Here is a 21,438-nt window from a genome sequence, read left to right as displayed (position 1 = left end):
ATATTAATGGCAATTTCTTAATTAATGGTGGGGGGGGCCGGGCGGCGGCGGGGGACGGGGCCGGGAGGCGCCGGGGGCCGGGCGGCGGCCGGGCAGCGGCGGGGAGCGCTGCCGTCCGGGCGGCGGGACCGGGAGGCGGGGGGCCGGGCGGCGGGGGGGCGGGGCCGTGCGGCGGCGGCGCGGTCCGGGCTGCAGCGGGCCGGGTGGCAGCGGGGGGGGGGGGGGGGCAGGCGGCGGGGGTGCGGGGCCGGGCGGGGACCAAGCTCGCTGTCGAGGTGGGGTGGGCGGCGGGGCCGCTGCCGTCGGGGCGGTGGGACCGGGAGTCGGCGGGGCCGGGCGGCGGCTGGGGGGCGGGGGGCTGGGCGGCGGCGGGGGGGCGGGTCCGGGGGGCGGCGGCGGGGGTCCGGGCAGCGGCAGGCTGGGCGGGGGGCGAGTCCGGGCGGTGGTGGGGGGGCCGGCGCGCCCCAACCCGTCTGCGTTTGCATAACGCATGCGCGAGCCTGGCCTGGCGGCGCGAGGTCGCAGGTGGGCCATTGGCGACGGTTGGCGGCGGTCGGGAGGGCTCCTTTGGATGTGGCGCCATGGCTGGGGCCCTCGGCACCGTCTAGCAGGTGAGCAGGCCTGCGCTGCCTTAGGGGCAGCGGTCCGGGAGGCGGCGGGGGGAGGGGGGGGCGGGCGGGGGCCAAGCTTTCTTCCCGGGCGGCGGCTGGGGGGCCGGGCTGCGGGGGGCGCTGCCGTAGGGGCGGCTGGACCGGGAGGCGGGGGGCCGGGCGGCGGCGGGGGGGGCAGGGCCGGGCGGTGGCGGGCTGGGTGGCGGCGGGGGGCCAAGCGGCGGGGGTTCGGGGCCGGGGTGCGGGGCCGGGGGGGGGGGGGGGCCGGGCGGGGACCAAGCTCGCTGTCCAGGCGGTGCCGGGCGGCGGCAGGGGGGCCGGGTGATGGGGGGCGCTGCCGTCGGGGCGGCGGGACCGGGAGGCGGGGGGCCGGGCGGCGGCGGGGGGGCGGGGCGGGGGGGGCCGGCGCGCCCCAACCCTTCTGCGTTTGTATGACGCATGCGCGAGCCTGGCCTGGCGGCGCGAGTTTGCAGGTGGGCCGTTGGCGGCGGCGGCGGCGGCGGCTGGCAGTCTGGCGGTCTGGCGGGCTGCTTTGGATGCCGTGCCATGGCTGAGGCCCTCACCACCGTCTAGCAGGTGAGCAGGCCGGCGCTGCCGTTGGGGCAGCGGTCCGGGAGTCGGCGGGGGGGTGGCGCCGGGCAGCGGTGGGGGGGGCCGGGCGGGGGCCAAGTTCGCTGTCCAGGCGGGGCCGGGCGGTGGCGGGGGAGCCGGCCGTCGGGGTGGCGGGACCCGGAGGCGGGGGCGGGCGGCGGCGGGGGGGCGGGGCCGGGCGGCAGGACCGGGAGGCGGGGGGCCAGGCGGCGGCATGGTGTTGGGGGGCCAGGCGTTGGCGGGGGGCGGGGCCGGGCGGTGGCTGGGTGGCGGAGCCGGGCGGTGGCGGGGGGCGGGGCCGGGCGGCGGCAGGGGGGGCGGGGCCGGGCGGCGGCAGGGGGGGCGGGGCCAGGCGGCGTGGGGCGCTGCCGTCGGGACCCGGAGGTGGGGCCGGGCGGCGGCGGGGTAGCCTGGCGGGGGTGGGGGCGGCGTACCCCAACCCGTCTGCGTTTGCATAACGCATGCGCGAGCCCGGCCCGGCGGCGCGAGGTCGCAGGTGGGCCGTTGGCGGCGGTTGGCTTCAGAGGCTGGCAGTCGGGCGGGCTGCTTTGGATGCGGCGCCCGGCTGGGGTCCTCGGTACCGTCTAGCAGGTGAGCAGGCCGGCGCTGCCGTCGGGGCAGCGGTCCCGGAGGCGGGGGGGGGGTGGGGCCGGGGGGGGGCGGGCTGCGGGCGGGGGCTAAGCTCGCTGTCCAGGCGGGGCCGGGCGGCGGGGGGGGGGCCGGGCGACGGGGGGCCGAGTGGCTGTAGGGGGCCGGGCGGCGGGGGGGGGGCGGGCTCGGGCGGGGGGGGCCAAGCTAGCTGTCCATGCGGGCCCGGGCGGCGGCGGGGGTCGGGGCGACCGGGGGGGGGGGGGGGCGGGTCCGTGCGGCGGCGCGGGTCCGGGCCGCATCGGGCTGGGTGGCGGCGGGGGGCCAGGCGGCGGGGGGGCGGGGCCGGGCGGGGACCAAGCTCGCTGTCCAGGCGGGGCCGGGCGGCGGCGTGGGGGCCGGGGGGCGGGGCCGGGCCGCGGCGGCACGGGGAGGCGGGGGGGCTGGGCGGCGGCGGGGGGGCGGGGACGTTTGGCGGCGGGGGCGGGGCGGCGGTGGTGGTAGGGGCCGGGCGGCGGGGGGGCGGGTCGCTGCTGTCCGGCTGGCAGGGGGGCGGGGGGGGGTGGCGGGGGGGCGGGGTCGTGTGGCAGGTGGGCGGGGGGGGCCCTGCTGTCCGGGCGGCGGGGGGGCCCTGCTGTCCGGGCAGCGGGGGGGCCGGGGGCGGCGGGGGGCGGGGCCGGGCGGTCGGGGCGGGTGCCGGCGCGCCCCAACCCGTCTGCGTTTGCATAACGCATGCTCGAGCCCGGCCTGGCGGTGCAAGGTCGCAGGTGGGCCGTTGGCGGCTGTTGGCGGCGGCAGCTGCGGCTGGCAGTCTGGCGGGCTGCTTTGGATGCCGCGCCATGGCTGAGGCCCTCACCACTGTCTAGCAGGTGAGCAGGCCGGCGCTGTGGTTGGGGCAGCGGTCCGGGAGTCGGCGGGGGGGGGGGCGCCGGGCGGGGGGGGGGCGGCCGGGCGGGGAACAAGCTCTCTGTCCAGGCGGGGCCGGGTGGCGGCGTGGGGTGCGGGGGGCGGGGCCAGGCGGCGGCGGCACGGGGAGGCGGGGAGGCGGGGGGGCCGGGCGGCTGCGGGGGTTGGGGCCTGGCGGCTGCGGCGGCGGGGGGGGGGGGCCGGGCGGCGGGGGGCTGGGCGGGGGGACCGGGAGGCGGGGGGCCGGGGCCGGGCAAGCTAGCTGTCCAGGCGGGCCCGGGCGGCGGCGGGGGGCCGGGGCCGGGGCCGGGGCCGGGCGGCGGCGGGCCGAGTGGCGGCAGGCGGCGGGGGTGGGCCGGGGCGGCGGCGGTGGGCGGCGAGGGGCCGGGTGGCGATGCTATGTGTTGTAGCACATTACTGTAGTGCAGATTCCTCTGTGCAATAGAACCCTGTGTGAGTTCTTTGAAAGTGTGCTGCGATCCCTGCACCCTGACTCCCACTGAACTGTTGAGTCAAAAATCCAGGTGAGCAGTCTCTGCTCACTTGCACACAGACAGACTTGCTTCCCACAGATCCTGCGTCAGCTTGCTCTTTGAACCTGCATTCCACCCCCAGTGTGTTCCTGCTTGTGGGCTTGAGGGCAGACCCATCTCTAATGCTCCTGTGTGCATCCCAGGACAGCACACAAGTGTTGACTTGCTCTCATATTTACTACATAGGGACATCATTGCTCTGGCCCTTTCTCCAGCTTGGAAACTGAATGGGTAGAGTTTGAGATCAGGACCAGCTTTAGCCAGGAGGGTATGAAGAGTCGGTGTGGTGATGGCTTAGTTGGTTTCTTCTAGACAGGGCAGAGTGGGAATTGCAGTGAGAATGAGGAAGGTGAGTGCCTTACCATTTTTTGCTGCTGTGACAGAAGACCAGAGAGTGGGTAATTTGTAAAGAAAGGAAACTGTCTTACAGTCTGGAGTCCAAGGCTGAAGGGCCATATCTGGGCAAGGGTCTTTGCTGCATCATAATGTGCAGGGGAGAGAGGATGAGAGGGAGGGTAGGACTGAACTTTGCCATTTTTATGACTGACCCATCCCCCAGAAATAACCCACTTCTGTTGTGACCTTAATCCCTTCATGAGGGCCCAGCTCTCACCATCAGTTGCCTCTTGAATGGCCTTCGCCTTATACAGTTGGGTTCCAACGTGAGTGTGGGAGACGACATTCACACCAAAGCAGTGAGGCAGACAGGGCTCTGGAGGTGACTTACAAGTGCTGGTGGGCAGGTCTTCGGGGCCTCAGTCTCCTAGTGCAGCTCCTGAGTGTTCCTTGGGGTACTGCTGCATATGGCGACGGGGGTTTTGTTCTTACTGGCTCAGTTGCCACGACTACTGGTTGGAGCTGAGGTGTGTTCTAAGAGCTGACAGTGACTAGAGCCACCTTGAGGGGTGGTGGGATTGGGCCTCTGGAGAGTGTAGGAGCAAGTATTGTGCTGTGATGGGACTGGTCTGTGGACCTCACCTCTGAGGAGCTACATGGGGTCTGCAGCTCCTCCTGAGGGAGATGTGGGTTGGGGCATCAGTGCTGTTAGAACTGGGGAGGCTGAATTTATAGACAGACCTTGACACTCTTCAAGAAACTGCCCTTTTGTGCAGCAAATTCTAGAGTGGGTTACTCTTCCTGCTGAAGGTGATGCTGCTGACATGATGAATGGTCTCCTTGGTTCTCAGCTCTTTCCTGCGAAGTCTGGTGCCTACTCTTCTCCTGGTTGGCATCCTGCTCTATTCTGTGAGAAGGGGTCCAATGGGGGCCAGGCGCAGCAGACGAGGAGGGGGCCTCTTCAGCGTTGATGAGACAACAGCCAAGATCCTAAAGCGTGCGGTTTGCAGATGTGGCTGGCTGTGAAGAGGCCAAACTGGAAATTATGGAGTTTGTGAATTTCTTGAAGAACCCCAAGCAGTATCAGGACTTAGGAGCCAAAATTCCAAAGGTACTGATTTCAGAAAACAGTCATGCTCTGAGTTCCAAGTCAAAGCCAAAGATTGCTGTTGTTCAGAGAATGAATATCAGACAAATGATTTTTCGTTGAGTTTATATTAACAATAGAGGATGGAAATTTGTAGAACAGAACAGTAAAAATCCTTTTATCTTGTATACAGAGATATGATAAATTGTGGTATAAAGGTGTATTAAGAATGTAATGCAAAAAACAATAATAAAATCCTCTTACCTGTTAGACTTGAGACCACAAGTCCTAAAATTCCATAATGTTAGGTCTGTGAAATGGACATGGGAATATGTGTGATTTTTTTTGTTTGTTTATTTTTTTTTTAATTTAAAACACAAATATACATTCCTTTACTAGTCTTCATTTAGAGGCCAGTCATTGCTTTGAGTTTAGTTCCAGGGATCAAAATCCTTTGTTAAAATGGGTGTGGTGGCACATGCCACATGTGGTGGCACTGCAGTCTGAGGCAGTACCTGTGTATTTTCATGCATTCTGTCATACTTTTCTTATCTATGCAGCTCAGGAGGCTGAAGCAGGAGGATCTGAAGTTCAAAGCCAGCCTCAACAATTTAGCGAGGCCCCAAGCAACTTAGTGAGGCCCTGTCTCTAAATAAAATATATGAGGGGCTGGGGATATGGCTTAGTGGTTGAGTGCCCCTGAGTTCGATCCTCCCCAGTTGCACCTCTGTTGAATTGTCCTGTGTGAACCACATGTTTTCTTTTCTTACCAGGGATTGAACCCAGGGACATTTAACTACTGAGCCACAACCCCAACCTTTTTTATTTTTTATTGAGACCGGGTCTCGCTGAGTTGCTTAGGGCTTTGTTAAGTTGCTGAGGCTGGCCTTGAACTTGAGATCATCCTGCCTCAACCTCCTAAGTTGCTGGGGTCATAGGTGTGTGCCACCATGCCTGGCTGAACCACATATTTTCTGCAAGTTTGTTTTTCTCAGTAGAAGCAAGAACTTACTTAGGTGCAGTGTGAGGCAGTACCTGTTTATTTTCGTGCATTCTGTCATACTTATCTATGCAACTTGAAAACATTTTATAAGACAAGTTTCCTTTATTCTTTAATTATTCAGAGCTTTCACCTTACTTTATTTACTTTTTTTAAAAAAAACCTCTTTTTAGTTATATATGAACATAATGTCTTTATTTTATTTATATATGTGGTACAGAGAATCGAACCCAGTGCCTCACACATGGAAGGTGAGCACTCTGCCACTGAGCCACAGCCCAGCCTTCACCTTAGATTTTGAAGGAGTTTTAAAAAAACTGTTTTCTTAGTTTGTGTAATATCAACTTACAAAGTTAAAACCAGTAGCCTCCGTGGTCAGGTTTGGGGGCAGACACAGCTCTCTGGAAGGCTGGTGGACAGCACAGTGAAGGAGTATGCAGCCAGACAGCAGTGTATCCTGGGGCTGGTGGCAGCCTGGGTGTCCTGAGGGGAAACCGCCCTGGCAAAGCTGGCTGCAGTACAGAGGGCCAGTCAGTCCACTGGTGTCTTTGTGTGGTCATGGACCCATTTAGGGCTCGATGGAAGCTTGGATTTTTTTTTACCAGGAAGATTGGTATCCTGTGTGGTCACAGAAACTTCAAGTCCTCTCTGCTTTCTGGACCAGGCTAGAAATTCCTGGTGGAGGTGGTGCTTAGATGACACTTAAGCCCTTTCAGTAGCTTTGTGTTCCCCCAATTCCTCCCTACAAATTGGGCACCACTGGACAGTTTGTTGTGATTAATATACAAAAAGATTAGCAACCATTGTGAACCAGGAATTCCAACCAAGACATTGGATGTGTCTGTTTTACAGTTGGTGTGTGTTGGGGCCAGAAAGCATGTGGGTGTGGCAGGTGTAGAATGGTTGCCTTCTGCTTCCTGGTGGAACTTTGCCAAGTCGCCACTTAGCTGCCTTGTACCTCTGTTGACAGCCAGGTGCTAGAGTGGGTGTGTCTCACACTTATTTTATATGGTTTGTTCTGGGTGTTTGGATTTATTGGGGAAAATGTGTCTGGTGGAAGGAATGGGTAAAGGAGTCAGGTTCCAAGGGAGGCCTGTCACCCCAAGTATGAGTCCCCCTTGTCAGCCAGGCTGGGCTCCTGCGAATGGAAGCTTCTGTCAGCCTGTGTGCTATATTATAGGCTGGTTTCCCCAAATCATCACTGCCCCCTGCTGGGAGTCTGTCATGAAGAATTGACTACACTCACATAGATGTGTTTCCTGCGCACAGGAATAGGACATGGCATGCCATGGATATATCCTGTCCCTAGAATGTTCTTATGCCTGCAAGGATGGCTCCCGAGACTTTGTGTCCTGTCCCATGGCATATAAAGATCATCCATGTCATGGGCTATTATGTATCAGACCCATATGTGCCATGGAAATGGAAGTGCTCTGTGACCACATTTGGAGGTCGCAGGGCTCCACATCTTGTGGGTTTAACAGCTGGATGTGGTGTTCACGCCTCTAATCCAGCAACTCTGGAGGCTAAGGCAGGAGGATTACAAGTTCAAGAGCAGCCTGGGCAACTTAGCAAAACCTTGTCTCAAAATAAAAATGGGCTAGGGGTGTAGCTCAGCAGTAGAGTACCTTGCGTTCAATCCCCAGTACCACAAAACAAAAACAAAACAATAAAAAAAAAAGATCTGATAGCAACCCAGCATTCTTCTTATTGGTACTAGGGGTTAAACCCGGGGCAGTTTACCACTGAGCCACATCCCCAGCCCATTTTATTTTTCATTTTGAGTCAGGGTCTCACTAAGTTGCTTAGGGCCTTGTTAAGTTGCTGAGGCTGGCTTTGAACTTGTGGTCCTCTTGCCTCAGCCTCAGAATGCCACCATGCCCAGCTGCAATCCAGCCTTCTTGACTAGAAATGGAGCAGTCCATCCCCACCCTGTAAGTCTCCTTTCAGTTTTCAGATATAACTGTAATCCATAAAACAAAAATGGAGTTGTGTTACAGGGACGTGAATTAGTATCGTGTTTTATTTTGTTTCCAGTATTGGGGATCAAACCCAAGGAGCTTTACCACTGAATCACATCCCAGCCCTTTTTATGTTGAGATAAGGTGTTGTTAAGTTGTTGAGGCTGGCCTTGAATTTGTGACCCTCTTGCTTCAGGCTCCTGAGTAGTTTTTGGATTACAGTTGTGCTACCACCCTGGTGTGAATTGAATTTAAATCTTAAGCTTGAATAGAAAAAGGTAAGAAAAAGGTAGAAGAGCACATTGAACACAAAGATGTCCAACCTGAATACCTGGAGAAGTGCCTTTAAAGAGATCTGTGCCCTTCAGACCAACAAGGCAGCACAGCTGGATAGTTTTGCTGTGGCACAGTTCCAGCCAGATGGCCGTTGTGGTTCTCGCCTGGTGGGTGTGAGAGCAGCTTGGTGATAACCCCCTCAGAATGTATTCCGGCCTTTGACCCAACAACTCTGCTTCTGGAGTTCTTCCTGTAGGAAGAGCCCACTCTTCTGAGTTAGTTACGTGGGCTTCCATGTTCCATGTTACAGATTTCTAGTCAGCTGAGTGGGAAGTGGGCTTCATGTTCCATCTGTTCCCTTTGAGAGCCAAGTGTCTCTTTTTTGTTGCAGAGAGCCATGCTCACAGGTCCACCCAGTACTGGCAAAACACTTCTTGCCAAGGCGACTGCAGGAGAGGCCAGTGTGCCCTTTATCACTGTGAATGGATCCGAGTTCCTGGAAATATTTGTCGGTGTTGGACCAGCAAGGGTAGGTGAAAGGGTGATCAGCTTCAGAAGGTGCCAGCCACTTCTTGACGAGACTGGTCACCTTGTTAGCAACAGACTGTGTGACCCTGACAATAAGCTGAGTACATCCCACCTGTGAGAGCAGCAAGGACAGGTTCAAGGATGTGTTGCCATGCTGTGTGTGTGTGAGTAACAAAATAGACTCTGGGTTCCTCTTCTAGGTTCGTGATATGTTTGCAATGGCCCGTAAAAACGCTCCTTGTATCTTATTTATTGATGAGATCGATGCAATTGGCAGGAAGCAAGGCCGCGGGCACCTTGGAGGCCAGAGCGAGCAGGAAAACACGCTGAACCAGATGCTCGTGGAGATGGATGGTGAGTGGACCCTTAGAAGGAGGCCTTCCTCTAGCCTCTTGTTTCTGGAAGGGTGTTCCTCGGAAGAGAATCCCCGATGCCTCTATTTTAAGGAAGGCACACAGTGGAGAAGGCCGTATTGATCCATGTAGCTTCCCCCACTGCAGGGGCAGAGTGAGGCAGATGCGCTTCTCTGGGTGGGGGAAAATCAGCTGAGACCAAGCAGACGAATGTCAGTCACACCATGGATGGAGCAGAAACAGCTGAGCTCTTCCTGCTTGGTGTCTTGCCACCCCCCCAAATACTTGGGTGTTTCCTTCTCGGGAAGGTATGTTTAGCATAAAGGCCAGGTGTTTCTTTTTCTTCTGTTTTTTTCATACAACTGGGGCATTCTAGTACTGAGCTACATCCCCAATCCTTTTTATTTTTTTATTTTGAGACAGGGTCTCAGTAAGATGCCCAGGCTGACCTCAAATTTGTATCTTCCTCCCTCAGCATCTTTGGTAGTTTTGGTTACAGGGTGTCACTGTGCCCAATTTATGCCATTTTTTGAATTTGGAAAAGCTTTCATTGGCTCTTTGGCTTCAAAGGGTTAGAGGGACAGGTTGGGTCCCTAAGACCACCCCTGACTTTGTTTTTTTTTCCAGAGTCACAAACTGATCTTGTAGTTGAAAAGCTGTGTTTCTTCACAGTGAAAGTACATGCAAAAAAACCAACCAGGAGGGTCAGCTGTGGTCAAAACCTGCAATCCCAGCGGCTTTGGAGGCTGAGGCAGGAGGATTAAGAGTTCAAAGACAGCCTCAGTAATTTAGCACAGCCCTATGCAACTTAGTGAGATTCTGTTTCAAAAAAGGGCTGGGGATGTTGCTCAGTGGTTAAGTGCACTTGAGTTCAATCCTTAGTACCAAAAAAAAAAAAAAAACAAGGCAGAAGGTACATAGGACAGGTCTAGGGGTCTAGGGGAGGCCAGGCACAGCTTCCAGAGTCCTCCAGAATGTGACAGCACGTTGAAGTGGTGTTTACCTGGGAGCCGGTGAGAGACTCAAGGCTCTAGGTTTTCACTGGGTGCTGGTCATGTGGGCACCCTTTGTCTGGCACATAACAGGATGCTCCAGAGGAGGGCAGGTGTTCATAGACCACATTGTTGCAATTTGGGTACAGGGAACTTGTCTTGCTAGGGGATGGTGGGAATTCTCCTAGAGTCACATCCCCCAGTAATCGGCTATTTGCTGATGTTAGAGGTGGCCCTGTCTGAGGATAGCAGTCAGGCCTGGTTTCCTATTTTTCTGTGTAGGACAAAATTGCTTCCAAAGTCTTTTATTGTCTTCAGAGTCTAACAGCAAATGTGCTCTCTTCTGGAGGGCTGGACTGGAGAGGACTGTGGGCAGGAGTGGGTGGATGCCTTGCCACCATCCTGTACCCTCTTCCTTGGTTGGCATCCCTGTTCTTTGCTCCTCCTTGCCCACCCTTGGGTAGTCCTGCACTGTGGTCTTGCTGAGCATCATGTGGGGTTGGGCAGGGGGAACCAGGAATGAGTGGTGAGGAGATCCAGGTGCTGGGACTTCCCACAACCCTGAGGTGGGCTGTAGAGTCTTCATTTAGCTGAGGCATGTCTGGGTTCCTACTGGCAGAGAGGCACTCAGCTGACACAGGAGGGGACAGACTTCCAGGATCCAGGGTGAGTGACACTGCCCAGAAAGCAGAGAGGATCCTCAGTTAGGTTGGGCCAGCCAGCTGGGCAGGGCCTCCTGCCTGCCTGATAGCCCTTGCAGTGTGGTGTGGAATGAGCAGAGGGAAGCAGCAGGGAAGGAGATGTGCTGGCCTGGGTCTTCCTTGGGCTCACCTGGTTCTCTCTCCAGGGTTCAACCCTACCACCAATGTGGTGGTGCTGGCCGGCACCAACCGCCCTGACATCCTTGATCCAGCCCTGACGCGGCCCAGCCTGTTTGATCTCCAGATTTACCTTGGTGAGTTGCTTAGGTACCTGGGTTTGGTCCTCAGCCTCTGGGGTTAAAAATTGGGTAGTTTGTTCGCTGCATATTTGGAGACAATTTTGATGGGGATCCTGAAGTAAGAAAGATAATATTTTGAAAATGTGGAGATACTCAACTACCCCATGGTGCTGCTGTGTTATTATGTCAAAATGTCACTGCAGTGCATGTAGGTGGGAATTATGTAGCAGATTTGTACTCTTCAGCTTTTGTTTTTGTACCATATTATAAAAAATTCGTTTAGAAGACAAAGAGTTTGTACCTCGCCCTTCACCCTGACAACCCGCTGTCTTTGTCTTCCCTGACACTTTCCCACTGGGACACTAGTCCATGTGGGTGCTCTGGGCAGCTGGGCAGTGCTCATTTTCCTTGCTGTCTGGTTGGTTACATGGCCTGGAACTGGATTTAATATTGGTGGAGGCAGTTAGGGTGTTTCATTGAGTTGAAGAGCTAAACACACATGCACTTTGATCTGTCCTGCCATTGCACGCTGGTAGAGTGTGCTCCTGGCTTGCCTTGCAGTCGTGTGATGTGACTGTTGGGGACCCTACTCTGAAGGTCCAGTGAACACAGAGCTTGTGTGTGTCTCCCTATTTCTTCACTAGGCCCCCCTGACATCAAAGACAGGTCCTCCATCTTCAAAGTCCTGCGTCCTCTCAAGCTGGATGAGAGCCTCAGGAATGATGCCCTGGCAAGGAAGCTGGAGGCACTCACTCCAGGCTTCACTGGTGAGTGTTGCTGGGCTGAACGTTCACCCTGCCAGGAGCCAAGTACACCCAACTGGTGGCATTTGGCAGGTGTTTTCTGTGCCTTCGTATTTGGTCCTGGCAAGTGTCCACTCTGATTTGTAGAACATTGAACCTGTTAAGACATTCAAAGGCCTTGGGGATCTTCTCCCCACAGCCTATTGGTGCCCGCTTGAGTTTGTTTTTAATTCTGTTCAGACTTAGTAAGGACCGAAAACTGAAGTGAAGACACATCACACTTTGGGATGGTTCCTCTGTGTTTCTGTAGCAGAAACCCAGTCTCTTGTGATAACATTCTTATTTTCCTGCCAGAGTGGTCTGAACCCTAGGCATGGGTACGGACCTTTCAAGAGGCTCCCTGCCTACTCACCCTGTGAGCAGCCTTTTGTAAGCTTTAGTGCCTCATCAGATTTGAGCAGTCAGAGGAGAACCAGAGAAACTGGAGCTACGGCAAAGGAAGTTAACCACTCCATAGAGCAGAAAGGAACAAGAGTGAAAAGCAAAGCCTAAGGGCCTGTGGTGCATTGCTGCAAGGACCAGCATGCATTGTGGAAATTCCAGGACAGTTGAGGGCCTGGGGAAGAAAGAATGTTCAGAGCAATAATGGTTCAAAACATCCCAAACTGGATAAGACATGAACCTGCACATCTGAGAAACTCTGAACTCAGAAGTATGAATAGGTTCAGAAGAGATCCAGGGAGACACATCATAATCCATCTGTTAAGAGCCAAACATGAGAGAGTCTTGAAAGCAACAGGAGAGACAGACATGTAATGAAGGAGTCACAGCCAGCTTTTCTTCAGGAACTGTGTAGGCCAGAAGGCACTGACAAGAGGTACAGGGTGCCAGAAGAAAATGTGTCATGGGGCTGGGGTTGTGGCTCAGTGGTAGGGCATTTACCTAGCACATATGAGGCACTGGTTGGTTACATGGCCTGGAACTGGATTTAATATTGGTCAAGGCAGTTAGGGTGTTTCATTGAGTTGAAGTCCTCAGCGCCACGAAAAAATAAATTAATGGGCTGGGTTGTGGATCAGTGGCACAGTGCTTGCCTAGCATGTGTGAAGCACTGGGTTTGATGCTCAGCACCACATATGAATAAGTAAAATAAAGGTCCATTGACAACTAAAAAAAATTAAAAAAATAATAAAACTAAGGTTTTGTGTCCACTTACAACTAAAAATTTGAAAGAAAAATTGGTCAGCTGAGAATTTTATATCTATATCAAGAATTCTAATTCTATATCAAGAATGAAAGAGGAACTTTTATGTTGTAGATTTTAAAGACAATGAAGGAGTTTACTAGTAGGCCTCCCCTGTGAGAAATGTTGGAGGAAGCTTCGGGCTTTAGGTTAGCAATGACAGTGACTGAAGTCATGTGAAGAAGTGGCACTAGCAAAGGAGGATAATCAAGGCCAGTATCGTTAGGGTTTATAGTTTTTTGATAGCATTTAAAAAACAAATGCATGAAACTCATTATAGATGAATGCTAATGAGCACGCAGTGTATAAAGATGTGGTCTGTGAACCATATGCACAGGAGGAAGGAGGAGATGTAGCGGACAGAAGTTGAAATTCAAGCAGAACTATAGAGGACCCCTTGTAAAAGGACAAAGTGGGACTCACACTGCCCTATTTCAGAACTTCTTATAGAAGTGTGGCAAACAACAGTGTGGTCCTGGCACAAGGATAGACAGAGACCACTGAATGGAGTTAAAAGTCCAAATAGAGCGGGGAAAAAAGTCCAAATAGAAACCCACCTGTGCATTTATGGTCAGCTGGTTTTTGACAAAGGTACCAAGAACATTCTATGGGGGAAAGATTAGTCCCTTCTACAGAAGTCCTGGGACTACTGGATTTCCAAGGAGGTGTTAGACTCCCTACCTGACATCATATTGAAAAACAAGCTCAAAGTGGATAAAGCATATACTTAAGAGCCAAAAGTATCGTAATTTGTGACAGCTAAAAAGCAGAGCCACCTCGGTGTCCACTCACAGTGAGCAGATGAAGAACAAGGGCATAGGAAAGGACAGCTTTCATCTGTAAAGAAATGAAGTACCCAGTTGGGCACAGTGGCACATGCCTATAATCCCAGCGGCTGGGGAGGCTGAGGCAGGAGGATCATGAGTTCAAAACCAGCCTCAGCAGTGGTGAGGCTCTAAGCAACTCAGTCTTTAAATAAAAGACCCTGTCTTTAAAATAAACACAAAATAGGGCTGGAGATGTGGTTCAGTGGTTGAGTCCCCCTGAGTTCAATCCCCTGTATCAAATAGAAAAAAGAACAAGAAATGAAGTACCCATATTTACTACAGCATAGACGGATTTGTAAAATGTGCCCAGTGAAGGATGCCAGGCACAGAAGAGCCACATCTGACATGAACCCAGTGATAGGAAATGCTGAGAATGCAGATCCGTGGGTGGATGGGTGGGAGTGGGATTAAGTGTGAACAGGCATGGGGTGTCTCAGATATGGGCAGTGTCCTATAACTAGATTGTGCCCTAGTTGCACAATTTGATTTTACTAAAAACCAGTGACGTATATGCCTAAAATACACACTTGTATGGTTTGTGAATTATTTCTTTGTAAAGTTGTTTAACCAGGAAATTTGGCTAAAAATAATGACAAATGATGAAATGGTTCCCGCTACCTTGCAGTATTCCCCTAAAGTTTAACCCTGGCCTCTACCTTTAACACACCTCATCTGGGTGTCACTGTAGCTGTCAGGGAGCACTAACCATCTCTTCTTCCTTGTCAGGTGCTGATATGTCTAACGTGTGCAATGAAGCAGCCCTTATTGCTGCCCGCCACCTGAGTGCTTTTGTCCAGTAGAAGCATTTTGAGCAGGCCTTTGAGAGAGTCATTGGAGGTGAGCCCATCCACCCCTGGGGAGGAGAGGCATTTCTAGCTCTGCTCCTGGCAGGCCCTCCCCAGCCCAACCTCACTTTTGCATATGGAGACATGATTAGTTTTCTAAGCCAAAATTTGGGTCTGTGGATCTCCCAGCAGCTTTCCTGCCCTTGGAACTGTGTGCAGTCCATCTGAGGGTCAGTATTAGATGTGGGAAGGCAAAGCAAGTCCTCCCTGAAGGGAGGGGAGGAAGCCAGAAGGAATGTCAAGTCTGGGGAAGCCTTTGGGAGCTCTCTTGGCACTGCTGAGGAGTGAGTGTCAGTGTCATCTTGAGCCAGCAGTGGGTGAGACGGTCTCCTGCAGTTTGGGGAAGCCCAGGCTTCAGCTGGGCCAGGCAGGTGGCAGCTGGAGTTAGCAGTGGGTCAGGGTCTTGTAGGGCCACCAGAGTTGCCAGAGGCTGCAGGGGCTGGCCTGGCTCTTCTTGGTGCTGTTCCTGGAAATGGAGATTATAGAGGCAACAGTAGCACATCCTTATGGTCCTGCCCCATGCTGAGACCAAATCAGCCAGCTGGGAGGTTATCTTTGAGCTTTATTTTCATTTGATTTTTTTGACATATAATATCTACTAAGTAGCTCAAAGCAAAACCCAGAATTTGTCAAGGGCATTCTGGGGGCTGATGACCCATGCAGCTCAACATGTGCTGCTCTTCTTTGCTTCTCTGTCCTGTCACTGTGGGGCTGGGCTGTGAGATCTTTGGGAACTGCCCTCTTTTTCCACCATGCTTGGGTTTTGCCTCTTGTCATGCCCCAGAAAGGACACAGTACCTCTGACTCACATTGGTTCACAGCTGCTTTTTTTTTATTTATTTATTTCCTTTAAAACACAATATTCTTTTTTTTTATTGGTTGTTCACAACATTACAAAGCTTTTGACATATCATATTTCATACATTAGATTGAAGTGGGTTATGGACTCCCAATTTTACTCACAGCTGCTTCTTGAAGCAGCCTGTGCCCGAGGAGTGGGAAGTAGGTTGGGGCATGGAGGTTGGGTGGGAATGTCCCCCAGAACTAGGACATAGCATGGAGCTACCTTCTCTGCCACCTTCTGCCCTAGAGGGAGGGACTCCCAGGTGGGTGTTGGGAATCAAGTTTGGACACAGAAGAGGGACAGTTCCCCCTCTGTGGATGGGTAAGCCTGAGATGGCAATGATAAGAATCAGTCCTGTCCACCACAATCAGGTGAATACTAACTAACTGTGGGTTACAGTTGGTACTAAATGTGGGTTAGCTCTTGTTTTCCCTAGTTATTCTTATCCCAATTTATAGGCAAGTAGCCTTGCAGTGAAGTGACAGCCATGCCCATAGGATCTCTCTTAAGAGAGGCAAGAGAGGGTTTGGGGAGCTTCTCTGAGCCAGGCTAGGTCCAACTCAGTCTGGCACCTTACAGCACTCCTCAGGTGGGAGCATCCCAAGGGGCTTGGGCCCTGCAGATCTGGGCCCATTATTTTTGGTTCAATACTTAAGGTTTTAAAAGTTACACAGACTACTCTTTGTGTTTAAAAATTGGATAATAATGCCACATGATTCAAGAAGTTTAAAAGTGTAAGTTTTTTTGTTTAGTGCCAGGCTGTTGCAAAGTGAGATCTTTGCTGTCCCTGGTAACCCATGTTTATTACTTACCATCAAGACAGTTTCTCCATGGGGTGTGGATGGCACCAGGACATACTCCGGTTCTCCACTTCCTCCCATTCTGTTTTCTCTTAACCCTTGGGGATCTTCTCCTGCTGATATACCCTTGTCTAGATGCATACATATATTGAGCCAGAACTTTATTCCCTGAGCTTCTTGGGACCCCCAAGGGAGCTCCCAGACCATCATCCACCTCCTTCACCTTGGCCAAAAGACCTGTCCTAAATTCACCTCTGCCTCTGTCCTCAGGATGTTCTGGAGTCAAAGAATAGTACCATCAAAGACCTGCAGTATGAGCTGGCCTGAGTCTGTAAGGTATGCACCTGCCTCCCTGCCTCCTCCCTTGGCTATGACCTGGCATCTGGCTTCAGCCTGTAGACAGTGTGACTGCTGACCATCTCTGAGGACTCATCCATTTCCCATTCACATGTCATTTGATGAGGCTGGTGGACCATCCCTATGTGAGGGGCAGACACGGCACGAGGTCATCTGTACCTGCCTAGGACTGAGCTGACTGTTCTGTCTGCAGTGGAATTCACCAAGAGCAGCTGGCCCACCAGTGCAACTCAGTTACACCCTTAACTCTGATGGGTGGATATCACTTCTTGGTTCTGTTGTTTGGGGATATGTCCAGATGTTTCTGTCATCCTATTTCTTTAAGACCCCTGGGTGTAGGCACTGTCCCCCACAGTTCCCAGGTTCCATGGCACCCACATGATCCTGGTTTCCTGACCCTCCCATCCTCTTGCCTGCTTTTTCTGCACATGCTGGTATTTGTGCAGAGCTAGGGCCATTTGCTGTGAACCTCAAGGGTCTACACCCCAGTTCTCTCTAGAGCCTATCTTTGCCCACACTGGAGTCATTTCTGAGCCATAGTGAGGACAGCTGCCCTTTTGAGCATTTGCGGAGTCAGGCCAGGCCTGAAGCATTTCACACACATCAATTCATTGAGCTTTTACAACCACCCAGTGAAATATGAACCCTTCTAAAAATGTATGTTTTCTACAGTTGGAAGCAGGGACCTCTGGCATGGTAGCTGTGTTAGGCCCACCAGCACTGTCTCCCAGGCCTTGTCTCTTGGGAAAGATGAGGGTTTACCAGGACTCTTCTTCAGGCAGGCCCTGCCCCTGGTGAAGATGCAGAGTTCCTAGGAGATGCAGGGTGCTGTGCCCATGGGAGTAGAGAATAGAGGCCATTGACAAGGGTAGGGGGGAACAGTGGCCCTCACTGAGACATGCTTGCTGAGGAACTGGGGGGCACACTCAGGCCACAGTTCTGCAGCCCAGCCAGAGCAAGGATAGGTAAATAGCTCCTCCAGCCAGACTGGGCTCTAGCTTCCTCTGTAGGTGGTGTAGGAACATGGGCTCAGCAGCAGCGGCACATGAACTTCTGGATCTCCTTTGTGATGGTGAAGACAACCTGAAAGAAGCAGAGAAAGCACCAGAAGACAGTGAGGGACCATAACCTGGGAGCTACCTGACCCCATGACTCCCTGGGAAAGCAGCAAAAATGGTGGGGCAGGGTCAGCTGGAGCCCAGTGGTGGACTGCAACCTCCCTGAGGGCTGAGGATGGGCAGAAATCCTCTGGGCATGCTGGATGTGGAAAAGGCCAGATGATAGGAGAGAGGGGAGAGCAGTCAGAGAAGGCCCAGGAGTTGGAGTGGGGCAGATGAAAACCTGTGTATGAAGAGGAGATGAGTCACCCCCAGCCTGCCTCCCCCAAGCCTGACTGGGACAGCTCATGGATGGGCATGTCAACACGGAGTCTCATGACGCCCAAGGTCCTAGGGTTCCCTTTCTTGTGGGAGCTCAAAGCAGGCAAGCTCAGGTGCCTGCCACCTCCCTGAGAGAGGTGGGACCAGTCTGTCCTTGAGGCCTGGCCGAAGACCTGGCCTGCAGATCAGTGAGTCAGGGTCTCCACCCTCTCCATCCCCCATGGCACTCACCTCTGTGTATGGATAGAAGCTCTCCTGCCCCCTCTCCTTCCAGTAGCCCTGGGTTTTGAAGAACAGCTTATAGGTGCCAGGCTTCATCTGGTCTGGCCTCAGGAGCCCAGGGCAGTGGGCATCCAGGTCTGTGTAGCTGGGGAGAGGATGGGCTGCTGAGATCAGATGCAGAGCCAGCTTCCCTCAGCCCTCCTGGGTCTGACCCCTGTGGGGGTCAGACACTCCACAGCCTGACTCAGACATGGCTGAGCAGGTAGTGGGGCAATTGTAGGGACACTGCTACACTGCCTATTTATTTATTTTTTTTTAAAGAGAGAGTGAGAGAGGAGAGAGAGAGAGAGAGAGAGAGAGAGAGAGAGAGAGAGAGAGAGAATTTTTTTTAATATTTATTTTTTAGTTCTCGGCGGACACAACATCTTTGTTGGTATGTGGTGCTGAGGATCGAACCCGGGCCGCACGCATGCCAGGCGAGCGCGCTACCGCTGAGCCACATCTCCAGCCCCTACACTGCCTATTTAGAAAATTAACACAGAAGCAAAAAGGAAAAAAATTATTCCATAGTCTACCACTTTGTATTTGACATATTTTTCTAGATTTTTTTCTATGTTTATATGTTTGTTTACAAGTTTTGTTTTGTTTTGTTTTTAAAAAATGCACCATAGATTATGATTCATGATGTTTTCTGTGTTTTTAAAATAATTTACTGATCATGGCTTTCTGGGTCAATAACAATACATCTATGTGGTGGCCTGTTTCCAACTGGATGGAAGGTCCATGTTGAGTGGGCTGATCCCTCATGGAGTGTTTTGAAGGCCTGCAGTTTTGCCTTATCACCTCTAATGCCCCCACATTCTTCATACCAGCTGGACCTAAAGTGTCCCACAGCATTTAGGAAGGGAACTGCATGTATGGCGTGCATGGTTCCCTCTAACCCTGCAGTGGCTCCTGGCCGAGCAGCACTGTGCTCACTCACAGTGGGCCTGGGTCCCTCACGCCCCAGCATCTGTGAAGAGCTTAGCAGGGAAGCAACAACCGCACCTTAGACCCTGAACCTTTGGGTCTACCTTCCCTGAGCTCCCCACTCCTACAACAAGACATGCCTGCCTTCCTCAAGACGGAGGGTCATGGGGATGAACCTGCTCACAAGGCCAGCTCCAGGGCCACAACTTTGCCAAACTGGGTTTGTAGCACCTGAGACTGGAAGCCCCGATGCCCCCACCCAGCAGAGTGTGTGTGTAGTCCAGGCTGAGGATCACAGGCCTAGCTTGGAAGCCTTTTACCTCATCCTGCCTCTGTCTTCCCACCTGTAAAAGTGTATTATGGTTCCTGTCCAGAGGAGGTATGGTGAATAAAAGGAGCAGAAATTAAGTGTTATGCCACCTCAGGCCATGGACTTGGTGGAGAGACCTAGTGCTCCCACCCCAGCAGGCCTCAGCAAACTTGAGTCCCAGGACACTCACACCTGCTAGGATGGCCCTGTTCCCACGTGAGGAACTGAGGCTCAGAGTCAGTAGGGAGGGTCCAGGCTGGGAACCTGTGTGCCTCCAAGGCTGAGGGGCTGGTGGGTGCCAGTGGGCAGCAGTCAGCTCTGTCTTCCAGCCCCTAGTGTCTGCACTCCTTGGCTGGATGTGACTCAGCAAGGGCTGGTTCTGGGGGAGCAGGAGCTCTGGATTTCCACCCAGCCCCAGGGCCTGTCTCATACCTTTTCTTCACTTCTGTCCACTGCTGGCTGAGGTCCTCAAGTCGAGACAAATGGAGGTGCAGGCCACGGGCTGGGAGCCCTGACGCAGTATCTAGCACTTGTGTGGTCAGGGGGCTGCTCTCAGGCTCCATGCCAGTGCCTTGGATCACAGGAGGGGCAGGGTGAGCTCCTGAGGGCCTGTGCACTGGGTCCCCAGCCCTGCATCTGTACTTCTGAGAGGAGGGTGAACAGCCCCACTGCCCTGAAGGCAGACGGAGCGCAAAGAGTCACTGGAATTGCTGAATCGAAGGACGATTTGCCAGGTGGCAAACAAACTAACCCATGTCCTTGTGGATCCCTACTGTCTCCTTCTCCCAGCCATAGTTCCAGCTCACAGATGGCCTTGTTCTCTCGGAACCCAGCTTCACTTTTGCATCCGTGGTTCGCAGGTCCCTACGGAGTTTAGCCCCCCAGGCAGATGAGGGAACAAATCCTGAGGGTAAAGGCCTGCCCCTTACCTCAGGCGAGTCCAGGTGTATAGCTGGAGGGCAGCAGTTGGGAAGCTGTGCTGCGGCAGCTCACTATCTCTGGACTGTGGGATGCCCATTCGGCCCTAGTGGGAGGTGGCTACAACAGGCCCCTCGGGTTAACCCAGCCTGTGTGGCCACCCCTGGGCAAGCTGTTCCTCCTCCTGCCAGCGTCTCCCTAGCTGGCGCGGTCCACCCGCACTGTCCCCAGGAGCTGCCAGCCGCCTTCAGGGGCTCAGGGCTTCCTGGGGGCGGTGGAACGCCTCCGGGGCAGGGACTTGTGGGGCTGGGGCTGCGGGTGCGGGGCCAGGCTTGGTGGTGGGGCGGGGCAGTGGGTGCTGGAGCAGGATGGAGTGGGGTAAGCGAGGTAAGTTGGCGGGGCTTGGGTCCCGTGGGCGGCAGCTACAGCTTCAGGCTGAGAGGTAAGGTGTAGGGGCTGGGGTCTGCGTGGGGGGCAGCTGGGGATTGGCGGCGGTAGCTTCCTTCCCACTGCAGTGTAAGCCAGGCTGGAGTCCACGTGGGGGCAGTGGAGGGGAGCGGTCTTGGCTTCCTTCAGGCGGTGAGGTAAGGCACCAGGCTTGGATCTGCATGGGCGACAGCAGGGAGACAGCAGCAGCAGCAGCTTCGGTCCAGCCTCCAGGTAAGGCAGTACCTCTGGGCTCCTGTGGGTGTCGGCCTGGGTGGCGGCGGCTACTTCGTTCTTGCTGCAAGGTAAGGGAGAGGGAGGGTGGGGGTCGGGGTGGGGGTGGCAGCCAAGGGGTCGGGGGGCGACTTCAGGGGCCTCGCGTTCCTGCGGCCGCCTCGTTCCTGCCGCCGCCCTGTTCCTGCCACTGCCCCGTTCCTGCCGCTTTGGGGGCAGCTAGGGCTGTGGTAGCGGCGGCCGCAGCTTCGTTCCCGCCAGGAAGTAGGGCAGCGGGGATGCTGTCTGGTGGGCTTCAGCTGGGGCGGTGGCGGCGGCAGCTTCATTTTCTGGCTGCCAGGTAAGGCGTAGGGGCTGGGGTCCGCGTGGGGGGCAGCCTGGGAGTGGTGGCTGCAGCTTTTTCCCACCACAGTGTAAGCCGGGCTGGAGTCCCCGTGGGGGCAGTGGAGGGGAGCCGCGTCGGGCAGTGAGGTAAGGCACCAGGCTGTGGTCTGCATGGGCCTCAATGGCGGCGGGGCGGCGGCAGCGTCCCAGCCTTGAGGTAAGGCAACGGGTCTGGGCTCCTGTAGGTGTCGGCCTGGGTGTCAGCCTGGGTGTCCTCTAGGTAAGGGAGAGGGAG

General features: G+C 54.6%; 1 protein-coding gene across 1 annotated transcript; it reads right to left on the bottom strand.

Annotated features, from left to right (window-relative positions):
• Window positions 1-17,390: 17,390 nt before the first annotated feature.
• On the bottom strand, window positions 17,391-19,804 carry LOC144251983 (5-hydroxyisourate hydrolase-like). Its single transcript, XM_077794583.1, has 3 exons — window positions 19,674-19,804; window positions 17,972-18,107; window positions 17,391-17,444 (listed from the first exon to the last, which is right to left on the bottom strand). Exons 1-3 carry the CDS (start codon window positions 19,802-19,804, stop codon window positions 17,391-17,393), a joined length of 321 nt encoding a protein of 106 aa, XP_077650709.1.
• Between the last annotated feature and the right edge of the window lie 1,634 nt (window positions 19,805-21,438).

Source organism: Urocitellus parryii, unplaced genomic scaffold, assembly GCF_045843805.1.
Source record: "Urocitellus parryii isolate mUroPar1 unplaced genomic scaffold, mUroPar1.hap1 Scaffold_35, whole genome shotgun sequence".
NCBI classification, from domain to species: Eukaryota; Metazoa; Chordata; class Mammalia; order Rodentia; family Sciuridae; genus Urocitellus; species Urocitellus parryii.
The sequence above is the reverse complement of the archived record's forward strand: the minus strand, read 5'-3'. Positions and strand labels throughout refer to the sequence as shown.